Raw genomic sequence first — 14,467 nt, 5'->3', positions numbered from 1 at the left:
CGGTTAAGAAAAAAAAGGCATTTGCGATTACAGATAGGAAAACCTATTCGCCTAAACGTGACGCGATGGTAGGGGGCGGTAACAATCCACAAAAGGGGGGGCATGACTTATTCGCTAATTACGCAACTGAGATATGTCGGGGAAAAAACAAAACACATTTGATTGATGTTCAATACATATATCAGAAATAAATGACAGCAAAATTAACTGTTTTATTTTAATTCACTGCAGCATCCCTTAAAGTATTTTGAGAAATATTTCACCTCAAAGCATAGAGTGAGAACTAGAGCATAATATAAGAACTAGAGGGCACACTGGTGATGCTGCTTGCACAAACGCGACGGGACCGCAATGGAACACGCGCCCGCGCCGTAGTGTTCGCGCATTGAATATGATATACACGTTGGAGTTGTACGCTACGTCAATGCTGTTTTGTCAACTTACAAAACGGATGCATGCAAGGGAACACGCAAGGGAACACGTGCAATATGAAGTACACGTTGGAGTTGTACGCTACGCCATGCTGTTTTGTCAACTAACAAAATGGATGCATGCAAAGGAACACGCAAGGGAACACGCGCAAGGGAACACGCGCACCGTAGTGTACGCGCGTTGAATATGAAGTACACGTTGGAGTTGTACGCTACGCCATGCTGTTTTGTCAACTTACAAAATGGATGCATGCGCGCTTGCCGGGCCCAGATATATATGTAGGCCAGTGCGCCCTCTAGTTCTTATTATATAACTCTATGCCTCAAAGTCAGTTTTTATGCCCGAAAATTTTAATCTGAGATGTGTTACTGTAATAACACTTCTCAGATTGTGCGTTCCTATAAGGGGTTATTCTTCCCGCAGAGGACAAATTGGCTCCGAATTTTCTGTGATATTTTAATAAACGCGACCACCTTTTGAAATGAAATTTTCAGATGTTAGTTTTATTGTCTTCATCTATAAACATTTCGGTTAAAGCCATTGGACCCTTTCGGTAAACAGTATTGTCCAAGGCCCACACTTCGTGTATCACAACTTCTATATCAAATAACAAACCTGTGAAAATTTAGGCTCAATCGGTCATCAGAGTCAGGAGAAAATAACGGGAAAACCCACTCCTGTATCCGCGCGTTTCGCCGTGACATGACATGTGTTTAAAATAAATCCGTAATTCTCGCTATCGAGAATTGATATTGTTTAACTGTTTTCTCAAAAAGTGAAGCATTTCATGGAATAATATTTCAAGAGAAGTCTTTCACCACTACCTGTAAGTTATTTGTAAATCTGTGAACTTTAATTTTTTGGTCTGTACTGAAAGGGTCCAATGGCTTTAAGGAGTATTGACACATATAACAGTCAAGAACAACATCAACAAAAAAGTTTTTTTTAATTTTTTAAAACGTACATGTATACTTTACCTTTAACTGTATTTTGACCTTCTTTTCGATTGCAATTACATATATATGGCATCTGACAGAATATGTGTGAATTCATAAATTGATGAATTTACAAGTGAGATTCTCTCTTTCGTCAGAGTTGAGCCAACAGCTGGGCAAATCAACCAATTACATTTATCATAAATTCAGATTAGGATGGGTTGGTGGTGTCCAGTGTACTGTATACATGTAGGACCACATTGATAAGTTGAACCATGTCCAACAAGGAAACTCGTCTCAAAAGTTCACAATTAAAGGGTTTGGACACAAAGCACAAACGTCCACAGATTTACATTAAAGGAACACGTTGCCTTGGATCGGTCGAGTTGGTCTTTGAAAAGCGTTTGTAACCGTTTTTTATAAAATGCATATGGGTAGAAAGATGTTGTAAAAGTAGAATACAATGATCCACACAAACATGCCTCGAAATTGCGTGGTTTTCCTTTTACCTTGTCGACTAACACGTCGGCCATTTATGGGGGTCAAAATTTTGACTCCCATAAATGGCCGACCATGTTAGTTCGCACAGTAGACCAACTTGTTTTGACCAACTCGTCCGATCCAAGGCAACGTGTTCCTTTAAGCTTACATGGTTGAAGATAATGATACATGTCAGGGCTGTATGCTTCGTTTTTGAAAGGGCAAGGGCACCAAGGCATTTTCTTTTTGGTAAAGGGCAGCCTTATGATGAAATTGCAAATTTGTACTAACTCATTTCAAGGGCACCAAGGCAATGACCATGGGGACACGGAGGCAATCGGGCAAATGCGAACTAACACGGTCAGCCATTTATGGGAGTCAACAATTTGACTCCCATAACTGGCTGACCGTGTTTGTCGACGAAGTAAAAGGAAAACCACGCAATTTCGAGTGATACTTGTGTGGATCATTATATTCTACTTTTAAAGTATCTTTCTAATCATATGCATTTTATAACAAATGAATACAAACGCTTTTCAAAGACCAACTCGACCGATCCAAGGCAACGTGTTCCTTTAATGGAAGGTATCTGTTACACCATTACCCTTTGCTTTATTGTGGCGTACGTGTAGAATCGAGAATAATTTAGGGGTTAGTTATGACAAAAAACCTAAACTTGATTATGAAGTCGTCCTTGTATAATATAGATTTGCTATAAAACAACCAACGTTTTACACGTACTTTCGGGCTTGAATTTACGTAGCTGGATTACAATACGCGCCATTGACCGCCCATCTTTGATGTAAAACAATGGAAAAGTGTGCGCGCTTGACAAGACTCTTCACTCTTGCACAATTCATCAAAGATGGTAGCTGATGACGTCTATTTGCAATCTATCTATTGTGGAGCCGGTTGATCCCTAGGTCTGGTCGTATGCGAGTGCCATATTCTGCGACAAACCGCTACCCATCCTCCTTTTTCCCTCGTGCAATAACACACCACAATCTCAAATTTTAAACGTTAATTATAAATTATCGCCCAGTCTCCAGTATTTTTCTTATCGCTTTTTCGTGGGTGTTTTTTGTAATTGTAATTGTATATAGCCATTGTCTGTTTTTTAATGTTTTAATGTGTCACTGTTTTTACTATAATTATGTGAGCATTTGAGTTACCCTTTTTGGGATCTAATAAAGATTATTGTATTGTATTGTAAAAATTGTATTGGAGCTCATTTTTGAAGTACATGTATGAGACCAATTCCTTTAGCCATCAAAGACACAATTTCTGTAATTTTGATATATGTACATATTAAGAGATGCAAACAAGCATACATGTACAGTACATGTAGGGTACATGTAGGCTTGGCACCTCATAATGTGTACACACTGTACGTGGAGCTCTTATATCAGTGTGATATTTCCTGTATCCGTTTAATGTGTGTGTTTTTACACATGCTGTGTGATTGTGGTTAATATTGGAAGTTGAAGAGGTGAATCTAGTAGCACTTTGCCCTCTCGCCGTCAGTCATCGTTTTCTGGGTTTATTTATTTTTTCTTTTAACGTTTTGTCGATGGTAACCTTAAAATACATGTGAATCTGACAGGGTTTGACACTAAGACTGTACTAGAATGAATTTCATTATGGCCTATTATTTAAAGGATTTGGGTACCTTTTCAAAACGTCCATAGATTTACATTAAACTTACAGGGTTTGAAGATACTGATAGTGGAAAGCTTCCCTTCAAATATTACTTACTGAGGTGCTGCAGTTTTTGAGAAATGAGTAAAACAATGTCATGAAAATACATTGGTAAATGATAAAAATAATTTTCATCTCATGAGACGAAAACTATTTTCATGGCATTGTTTTACTCATTTCCCCAAAACTACAGCACCTCAGCACGTAATATTTTCAGGGAAGCTTTCTACTATCATTATCTTCAAACTGTGTAAGTTAAGTGTAAATCTGTGGACATTGTGTTTTTTGTCCTACAAAAGTTACATAGACCCTTTAAAAGGGGGGGGGGGGTGGATTTAGAGTCAATCTCTCTTTAGTGCCATGCAAAGTCCCCTCCCTAGTTTTGCCTGAATTTTTTTTTTTTTTTTTTTTGGGGGGGGGGGGGGATTGTTGCCATTTATGGTAAGGTTCTGTTTAGCAGTTTCTAATGCCCCCATCACACTGAACTCGTTCTCACTACATTCTAAAAAAATGTAGTCTTGTTGCGAGACGACAGAAAAGTGCGCGGCGAGGAGGGAGCGAGTGGGGGATTGCAATAGTTGAGTGATAGTGTGAATCACAACGTTTTGCAGCAAGACTACATTTTTCAGAGCGTAGTGAGAACGCGTTTGGTGTGGTGTAGGGGTATAAGGCCAGTTCCGCATGATGGTCAAATAAGTTTGGTTTTTGGTGCGACTGTTGACATTTTTTTTCTTCATGAAATATTCATTCATTTATATCATTGTTTTCTTGTATTGTTTTCTTGTATTTCTAGTCAAGCTGTGACGAAGAATACTTTCCGGCAGTACAGAGTTTTGGGGAAGGGAGGTTTTGGTGAGGTAAGTGACCCTAGGATTTTGATTTCCATCACACACTCCATCAAACATTCTAGCTCTGTGACTTAGTTCAAAGGGTGGCTAAAAACCCACTTGTTTAATCTGTAATATTTGTCCATATTTGTCCAGCTTTGTCGGCACGTACACAGATATTTCCAATCAGGTCATGTCAGTGAACACAGCAAGCCACATTCAACCAAATTCTAGTCCATTTTATCCCAAACAAGCCTAACTGTAATACCTAAATAAACATGCTGCGAACCAGTTTCACCCAGACATACCCACTCATAATACTGATCCGAATCAACACAACACAGCACAGTTTATGCTGCACATATGCCTACATGTAGTATACAAGTAGCTCCCTGCCATTAAAGGAACACATTGCCTTGGATCGGTCGAGTTGGTCTTTGAAAAAGGGTTTGTAACCGTTTGTAATCAAATGCATATGGTTAGAAAGATGTCGTAAAAGTAGAATACAATGATCCACACAAACATGCCTCAAAATTGCACGGTTTTCCTTTTACATCGTCGGGTAACACGGTCCGCCATTTATGGGAGTCAAATTTTTGACCCCCCCATAAAAGGCCGACCGTGTTAGTTCGCAAAGTAAAAGGAAAACCACGCAATTTCGAGGCATATTTGTGTGGATTATTGTATTCTACTTTTATAACATCTTTCTAACCATATTCGTTTTATAACAAACGGTTACAAATGCTTTTCATAGACCAACTCGTCCGATCCAAGGCAACGTGTTCCTATAATAGACGTGGAAAAATTCATATTTAGCCATTTAATCCCAATCAAGCCTATCTGTAATACCTAAATAGACTTACTGCCACCCAGTTCCACCCAGAAAACCCACTCATAATACTGATCCGACTCTAAACACAACACAGCACAATTAATACTGCACATGTACGTACATGTAGCTGCCATTAATAGAAGTGGAAAGACGCATATTTAGCTTTAGGCAACAGTTAACACACTTTACAATCTTCGACAGAAACTCGTAGGCAATAGCAGACAAGTCTCCAGCCAGCCCAAATCATCTGGCATGTTTAGTCTGATGAGGGTCTCAAACTCTACAGCGACTGTATCCTCATCTCTAAAAGAGAACTGAGCTGTTTTAATATCAATGTTAATAGAAGTGGAAAAATGCATATTAAGCCCATTTTATCCCAATCAAGCCTATCTGTAATACCTTACATGTCAATTAACAAACTGCCACCCAGTTTCACCCAGAAAACCCACTCATAATACCGATCCGAATCTACACAACATAGCACAATTAATGCTGCAAATGTACATGTAGCTTCCATTAATAGAAGTAGAAAGACGCATATTTAGCCATTTAATCCCAATCAAGCCTATCTGTAATACCTAAATAGACTTACTGCCACCCAGTTCCACCCAGAAAACCCACTCATAATACTGATCCGACTCTAAACACAACACAGCACAATTAATACTGCACATGTACGTACATGTAGCTGCCATTAATAGAAGTGGAAAGACGCATATTTAGCTTTAGGCAACAGTTAACACACTTTACAATCTTCGACAGAAACTCATAGGCAATAGCGTACGAATCTCCAGCCAGCCCAAATCATATGGCATGTTTAGTCTGATGAGGGTCTCAAACTCTACAGCGACTGTATCCTCATCTCTAAAAGAGAACTGAGCTGTTTTAATATCCCGCCATTTAAAGGGTCTATGTACTTTTTTCCTAAAACAAAACACAATGTCCACAGGTTTACATTAAACTTACACAGTTTGAAGATTATGATAGTAGAAAGCTTCCCTTGAAGTTTTACTTACTGAGGTGCTGTAGTTTTTGAGAAATGAGTAAAACAAATAATTTTCGTCTCAGTCTTAGCATGTAAATACGTATTAACCAGTTATGCTATAATGGTTTTGGTATAATATCATAACTGGTTAATGGGATTTTACATGCTAAAATAATGTTCGTCTTCCTGAGACGAAAATTATTTTGTGCTTTGTTTTACTCATTTTTCAAAAACTACACAACCTCAGTTAGTAATATTTGAAGGGAAGCTTTCCACTATCAGTATCTTCAAACCCTGTAAGTTTAATGTAAATCTGTGGACATTTTGAAAAAGTAGCCAAATCCTTTTAAGGCACTGGACACTTTTGGTTATTGTCACTTGGTTTATCTCAACATATATGCATAAAATAACAAACCTGTGAAAATTTGGACTTAATTGGTTGTTGAAGTTGCGAGATAATAATGGAAGGAAAAACACCCTTGTCGCATAGGTTGTGTGCTTTCAGATGCCTTGACTTCGAGACCTCAGCTGAGGTCTTGAATTCAATTCAAATATTTGTGTCAGAAATTACTTTTCTCAAAAACTATGTTACTCCAGAGGGAGCGGTTTCTCACAATGTTTTATACTATCAACAGCTCTCCATTGCTCGTTACCAAGTAAGTTTTTATGCTAACAATTATTTTGAGTAATTACCAATAGTGTCCAGTGCCTTTAAGAAACAAAATCCTCTCAACAGGGAAGCTAGAGAGACGAGCTGAAGATAACATTTGCGCTAGGCTGGGATGTCTTGGGGTATGTGTTTACATCCACCCATGACTGATGGTGTGTCTAGTTGATGTACAGCGCTCCCCTCCAATCAGTATCCCATTTTGCAGAGGTGGAAGGATCCCTTGACGGATTGGCATTTTAACTGTGGGGAGCTACAGCGATTTTCAAGGGTTTGGGTGCATATTTCAAGGCTCAGTGGGGACTTCAAAACGCGTTCACCGGCGCCCTGTCAACATGTTTACCCTTTTAATCAAAGCGGGGCTGGACTTTGACACGAGACTCCGTTGGCCAATTTCTTTCCGCGGATGCTTTCATTTATTTACACAATCATACCAGAGAGAGAGAGAGTGAAATGCCATTCATGTCCAGCATTTCGACTAAAATAAGACTTGGCATGTTTTTTGTTTTTTTATGTTTACCTTTCAAATTAAAAAAGGAAGTGCAGAATAAATTAAGAAACTTGTTTGAAAAACAGACATACACTTCAAGTCAAAGAACAAATGTGGTGTAAAATGCTTACCTTGAATTTAACATTCAGTTTTTAAAATAAAAACAAAGAAATATTACAAGAAAATTTAAAGAGTTTAATCAAAACATTTTAACACATAATGAATATATTTTTGGTCTTAAAAAAAAATAGAAATTTAAAGTAATGTTGTCACTGCACAAAAAGCGAAGATACAAAATTTTGTATTTTTTTTCCCCGATGGGACCAAATGGCACAAACGCTAATATAAAAAAGACCAAGACTGTTTGATAAAGTCCGAAACATGTACACTGTCTACTGCAGGGAACAATGAACCTGATGTGCAGCACTAACATTTTACTGCAGCACACACACTCAGTAAAAGATTTATTATTACAAAAACTGTTGTATGAAATCAGCTAAAGAACACTTAATATACGTGTATTATCCCCTCGCCTCTCAGACAAGGCTGATGTAACTACATGTACCTTTTTGCCTTGAAATTGCGTGGTTTTCCTTTTACTTTGCAAACTAACACGGTCGGCCATTTATGGGAGTAAAAAAATACACTCCCATAAATGGCTGATCCTGTTTGTCAACGAGGTAAAAGGAAAACCGTGCAATTTCGAGGCATGTTTGTGTGGATCATTGTATTCTACTTTTACAACATCTTTCTACCCATATGCATTTTATAACAAATGGTTATAAACGCTTTTCGAAGACCAACTCGACCGATCCAAGGGAACGTGTTCCTTTAATGATGACTACAGATGCATAAAAGTAGAATCAAATTACAGCCTGTACAGGAGATGTGACCTTAAGATTATTAATGCAAATGGTATAATAATGATATTAGTAAACTTTGCTTTATATTTCTACACTCTACACTATAAGGATGGAATATCATTATTTCAGAGAAGCGGAGGAAATTTTATTATAAATAATCAGATAGGACGCAATGGTTGTTGCTAATGATATTCTTTATCCGTGTGTACCTTTTACATAAACATGATAAATGGAAAGGTAGATCATGTTTTCTTTTGAAAAGAGTATACAGTGCTAATAACACACATCGGTGTATGGGTAAAAAACAAAATTAATATTCTTTATCCCCGATGCAAATTTAACATCTATTATATTGTTGCGGTACCCGCTGCCAAAACATATAGGATTTGAACTGCCTCTAGCTACCAGGCAATCTCGGTAGTCTAGTTGGTAAGACACTGCTCTAGAATTGCAAGGGTCATGGGTTCGAATCCCACCCGAGTAAAAATGCCGGTGATATTTTTTCACAGGACTCGGGGGGGGGGGGGGGGGGGAAGTACTGAGTATACAGTGCTAACACACATCGGTGTATGGGAAAAAAAGAAGAAAAAAATATTCTTTATCCCCGATGCAAATTTAACATCTGTTATATTTTGAATTATTATTTATTTTAGATTACCAACGTTAAATAATATTTTCTTGATTTCAAGTTTCAATGTATTTGCAGAAAAGGGCACTCCTTTTAAATGGAAAGTCTAGTGAAATTGTTCCTAAGGGGCACGAAGGCCAATTGTCATCACCAGCAAGGCAATGCCCATCTGATTCTACATGTACTGTAGATAGAAATTTCCATCGCCCAAATTAAAATTTCTGCCTCTAATTTGTCTTGATCTGAATGAAATGCTTCTAATATGAGGTTTTAAAATCATGAATTTGCTAAAGACTCAGTTTTTATCAGTGGTTTATAAACCATGTAATCTGTGACATCACATGTTTATGAAAGAGACTGGACTTTTTTTCAGGCACGATCTGTACACGGCGCAATGGACAAAAACAAAACCTTGCATTTTATGAAGATTTCACTGTTGAATTTTGACTGACTTTTAATCTGAAGAAAGGAGGCACATCTCTTGTTCAGCTGTTGTTTACATAACTCTTGAATTAATGTGGGAGTTATGACATAAATTTGAAATGTACACGGTCACTCTCTTTGCCAGCAAAGGTTACATGTTCTTAATGCATTATTGAATGATAACGCCAAATCTTTAATCCAGTCTCATACATGTATGACGTTAGCGAGTCGTCTGATTTCTCTTCTGTTTTTGACCCCAAATCTTCTAGGTATGCGCGTGTCAAGTGAGGGCGACAGGCAAGATGTATGCATGCAAAAAGCTGGAGAAGAAGCGGATTAAGAAGAGGAAGGGGGAAGTGATGGCACTCAACGAGAAATTGCTCCTGCAGAAAGTCAACAGCAGATTCGTTGTAAGTTCCTTCACAAGAGTTAAATCGTTTTTGAGATATAAATTCATTAACTTTTGTTTCCACTTTACCTGAGATTGCGTTTTGTCAACCCCAACCAAAAACCCAACCGACTCGTTGGTTACCGGTTGGTCTGAACAGCATCGTCACCGCGCTCAACCGAACACGCAAAAAAACGCTGAACCGATAACCAAAATGCCGTCCTAGTCAAGTCAGTGTAACAAAACCAAGGATTGAAAGGGAAGTTTAGTGTGGTCCCTTTCGGGTATAATGACAAGTAGTATTTAATAGTGTTATTGTACAAGGGGAACTTGACAGAAACAGATCAAGTCCCAATTTCATAGAGCTGGTTAAGCACAAAAGGAAGCCGAGCACAACAACATTATGCTTACCGAAATATGGTTACCAGTTGAAATGCCATTTCTCATGTACAATCTGTGACTGGTTACCAGCAAATTTTTGCTGAGCAGAATCTCCTGGTGAAAACATTCTCAATTGTGAATGAAACCAAGCTTCTTAGCAGATGGATTCAAATTGATTTGAAGTGGGATACTCAGGTTCATGAAATGATTTCAAAGGGGAAGCAGACGCCACCATATTCTTTTGAGTCGTTTAAAAAGTGTTGAGGTTCCTATTAGTGATCTCGACACGCCCTATGTCTGACCCATCTTTTAATACCCAGGGGTGGATTTCACAAAGAGTTAAAACTAGTCTTGTCTCGAGTTAGGACGAGTTACTTTTCCTAACTTAGGACTAGCCATACGTTTTTAATATCTCCTAGGACTGGTCCTAAGTTAGGACTAGCCCTAACTCTTTCTGAAATCGACCCCTGCTCCTGTGTGGCATTCAGGTCTAACACGCAAACAATCATTAGCTTTTGAATCCATCAAAAAATTGAGCTTGCAAAATCATTTCAGACACTAAATACCATAATAACATAAGTATGATATTAAAAAAAAGTCATATTTTCTGCTGAAGCAGCGCTATGAAATTGAGCCCCGGATTTTTTTTACGAAATACTTGACCTTTAATGTAGAAAGAGGAGGTTGAGATGAAGTTCATAAATTGAAGATACACAAACGATAAGTACTTGCCTGTAGGTATTGACACAATCTTCTAACAGAGCTTGACAACGAGATTATGAAGTGCAGAGGCATTACTCGGTCTGTCATTATGGTAAGTAATCCATGGATGGTATCAACAAAAATGTCTGTCTGGAGAATTGTGTTTTCAAATTCCGCCCGGGCATCTTTTGAGACACTATTTTTTTTGTTATTTGTTAACTTGTAATAGTCTTGTAATATAACTGAGTAATACGGACACAATTTAGCCATGTGATTTTTTTTTATTTCAGGATTTATTCGAAAACTTTTTGATTGAGACTCTCAATTTTTCAAAAGATGTGGATCAATCACCCGAAAAAAAAATAACTGTCTGAATTGTCCAAACCTGTAGTTCTGCATTTCTGGTTGTGCGCAACGGCGTACAAATCTTGAATTGTAGTGTTTTTCGAGGGTCTAGCCGTCGATTTCACAAAGAGTTACATGTAGGACTCGTCTTATCTCGAGTTAGGACGAGTAACTCGTCCTAACTTAGGATTAATCTTAAGGTCTGCATGCTATACATAGGGTTGGGACTTGTCCTAAGTCCTAAGATTAGTCTTAAGTTAGAAAGAGTTTGTGAAATCCACAGCTGGTCTAGACTAACATGACTAAAGAGGGACCCAGACCTGCTAGCCATTTTCCAAGAGTACTCACATCCGTCCAATTTCATTACAGAAATTTTTTTTTTTTTCCTTTTCTTTTATTCAGTTTTCAATATAATTAAGACTACTCGCTACCATGACCAGCGCACTAAATCGATAGCTCTTGTGACTAACAAAGGGCTAGATAGCTCAGTTGGTATACCGCCGGCACATTAAACTGGAGGTCGTTGGTTCAATTCCCACTCTAGTAAATTTCTCTGTGTTCAACCCCAAATTATTAAAAACTTACCCAGTCTGTTTCCCTTGTAGTTCATTACTACATGTACAGGGATTACAAATTTCAGACTTAAATCTGAACTCAGGAGTTTTTCTTAAGTCTGCTAAGAAATCTCCTGTGGTTCCGAGGATTTTGTGCCCAAATAAGCTCTTTAGAATCTTAAACTGCAGCTGTCGATTTCACCAAACTCTTCCTAACATAGGATTAATCTTAGGACGTTGTTATCTTTTGAATCCATAGACGTTAGGACGCATTGAAACCATCCTAAGTTAGGATGAGTTACTCGTTCTAAATCGAGATAGGATTAATCCTAGCATTTCGTGGGTTACCAGAAGGTGGAAATAGCATCATTTCAATGTACCTGGTTCCCAGTTTTAGACTTTTTTGTCAGCAGTGTCTCTCACCCCTGAATTTAAGACAATTTTTTTTTCTGGCTCTCTTCATCCCCCAGGTCAGCTTAGCCTACGCATATGAGACGAAGGACGCCCTCTGTCTGGTCTTGACTATTATGAATGGCGGAGATCTAAAGTTCCACATCCATAATCTTGGCTCCCCGGGCTTCGAGGAGGAGCGAGCGCGGTTCTACGCTGCTGAGATCACCTGCGGATTAGAACATCTTCATCAACATCATTTTGTGTATAGAGATATGAAGCCAGAGAATATCTTACTGGATGACCATGGTAACTAACGATCCTGTCCTTTCCCCTCGCTTACTTAAGACATCTCTTAAAGGGAAGGTACACGTTTTGAAATTGTCAAAGACAATTCTTCTCACTTGGTGTATCCCAACATAAGCATAAAATAATAAGCCTGTGAAAATTTGAGCTAAATTGGTCTTCGAAGTTGCGAGAAAATGATGAGAGAAAAAACACCCTTGTTGGACGAATTTCTATGTTTTCAGATAGGAATAAAAGACGTCTGGCTAGAAATCTTCTATTATTTTCGTGAGAAAATACCTCTTTCTCAAAAACTACGTTACTTCAGAGGGAGCCGTTTCTCACAATGTTTTAAACTATCAACAGCTCTCCAATGCTCGTTACCAAGTCAGTTTTTAAGTTAATATTGGTTTTGAGTAATTACCACACGTGTACCTTCCCATTAATATTTAAATCGGCCCTCCTCTGCTGAATCTGCAGTCAGAGCATTCTGTGCCCAACTGTTTACAAAGATCTGCAGTCATTAGAACATTCTGTACACAATTGTTGAATGTGCAGTCAGGGTAACTTGAAAACTCTAAATCAAATGGCGCCGCTTCTCTGACAGTTTCAAACAACTTATCGAAAAATAATTTTCTTCCACACAGGCCATGTAAGAATTTCAGATCTGGGATTGGCTGTTGAGATTCCAGAGGGTGAATCCATCCGCGGTAGAGTAGGAACAGTAGGCTACATGGGTGAGTAGAAAGTCCTTTGTTCTTAGTTGTGGCTGTATTGACGCACTCGTGTTTGCAGAATGTGGGTTTTCATGAATGTGAATCCCAGCCATTCATGGTGTCTGTATCTTTCAAGTGAGAGAATTTACCATAACATTTCGGGGGAAACCACAAGTCCCCAGGACTTGTGGCTCAGAATCTGTACTGGAACCACAGAGTTATATATAAGAACTAGAGGGCGCACTGGGCTATATATGCGCTCCGGCATGAGCGCAGGCGGCCATTTTCTAAGTTGACAAAACTGGCATCCCACAGCCTGTGTTTGTGCAGCCCTTTTGTAAGTTGAACGAAACAGCATCGCGTAGCGTTCATTAAACACAAACTCCAACGTGTGTTTCATATTCAACGCGCGTACAGAATGGCACGCGCGTGTCTCCTTGCGGTCCCGTGGCGTTTGTGCACGAAGCATCACTCGTGCGTCCTCTAGTTCTTATATTATATGACTCTATGACTGGAACAGGGTTTTAATAACAAGACCAGAAGAGACTTGGCAAGTCTACTAACAGCTACTACTACTGATTGGATTTGTTCCGTGACAGCCCCTGAGAAAGGTTGTGAAGAATGAGACCCCAAAAGGGGACTTGACAAGTCTATTAACAGTTGTACACCACAGAATTAATTTATTCCTCGACAGCCTCTGAGGTGGTGAAGAATGAGACCAAACATGGTGACTTGCCTAGTCTATTATTAACAGTTGAATTCTAATGTTTTGATTTTGTTCTTGAGGTGGTGAAGAATTAGACCAAAAAGGGGACTTTGTAAGTCTATCATGAGTTGTATGCTAATGTTTTGATTGTTTCCTTGGCAGCCCCTGAGGTGGTGAAGAACGAGAGATACACCTTCAGTCCTGACTATTGGGGTCTTGGGTGCATCATTTATGAAATGATTGAAGGAAGGGTAGGTCCTTTTTAAGCTTGGGCGATATCGATTTTTTTATTCACGATATATCGCAGACAATATATCGCGATATTCGGTATAATTGCGATTAATTAAATTTGACATCATCAGTCTTCAAACTCCCAGTGAAAGTTGCAGAAGAGACAGTCACAACATTAGAGAGGTGTTCTAATGACCTATTCTTCTGGTTTTACTCCAAACCTATGGGGTGCATGATGTCTCAGCTAGAAAATACATCCCGATATTGCGATATTTAATCGGTATTGAGATATATCGCGATATATCACGATGTATCGCGATATATCGATATTTCGATAAAAACCAAATCGATCCAATATCAAAATCGTTTCCAAGTTAGTATCGCGATATTCGATAATATCGTGATATCGCCCAAGCTTAGTCCTTTTTGAAGTTTCACTCAGATTTGTTTTCCTCTGTGCCCAATTTCATGAAAACAGTAAGCAGATGTTTTATGCACTCTGGTGGGAT

General features: G+C 38.6%; 1 protein-coding gene across 2 annotated transcripts in view; it reads left to right on the top strand.

Moving 5' to 3' along the window:
• The window catches only part of LOC139940574 (G protein-coupled receptor kinase 5-like), a 100,096-nt gene that overhangs the window by 68,971 nt on the left and 16,658 nt on the right, over positions 1-14,467 (top strand). For both annotated transcript variants that reach the window (XM_071936895.1, XM_071936896.1), the window contains exons 7-11: positions 4,339-4,402; positions 9,530-9,670; positions 12,101-12,329; positions 12,953-13,042; positions 13,890-13,978. In XM_071936895.1, the coding sequence (XP_071792996.1) occupies positions 4,339-4,402; positions 9,530-9,670; positions 12,101-12,329; positions 12,953-13,042; positions 13,890-13,978 (613 nt within the window). The remainder of the gene's footprint in view (positions 1-4,338; positions 4,403-9,529; positions 9,671-12,100; positions 12,330-12,952; positions 13,043-13,889; positions 13,979-14,467) is intronic.

This window comes from Asterias amurensis, chromosome 8 (assembly GCF_032118995.1).
Source record: "Asterias amurensis chromosome 8, ASM3211899v1".
NCBI classification, from domain to species: domain Eukaryota; kingdom Metazoa; phylum Echinodermata; class Asteroidea; order Forcipulatida; family Asteriidae; genus Asterias; species Asterias amurensis.
Note: the sequence above shows the minus strand (reverse complement) of the source record. Positions and strands in the feature narration are given on the sequence as shown.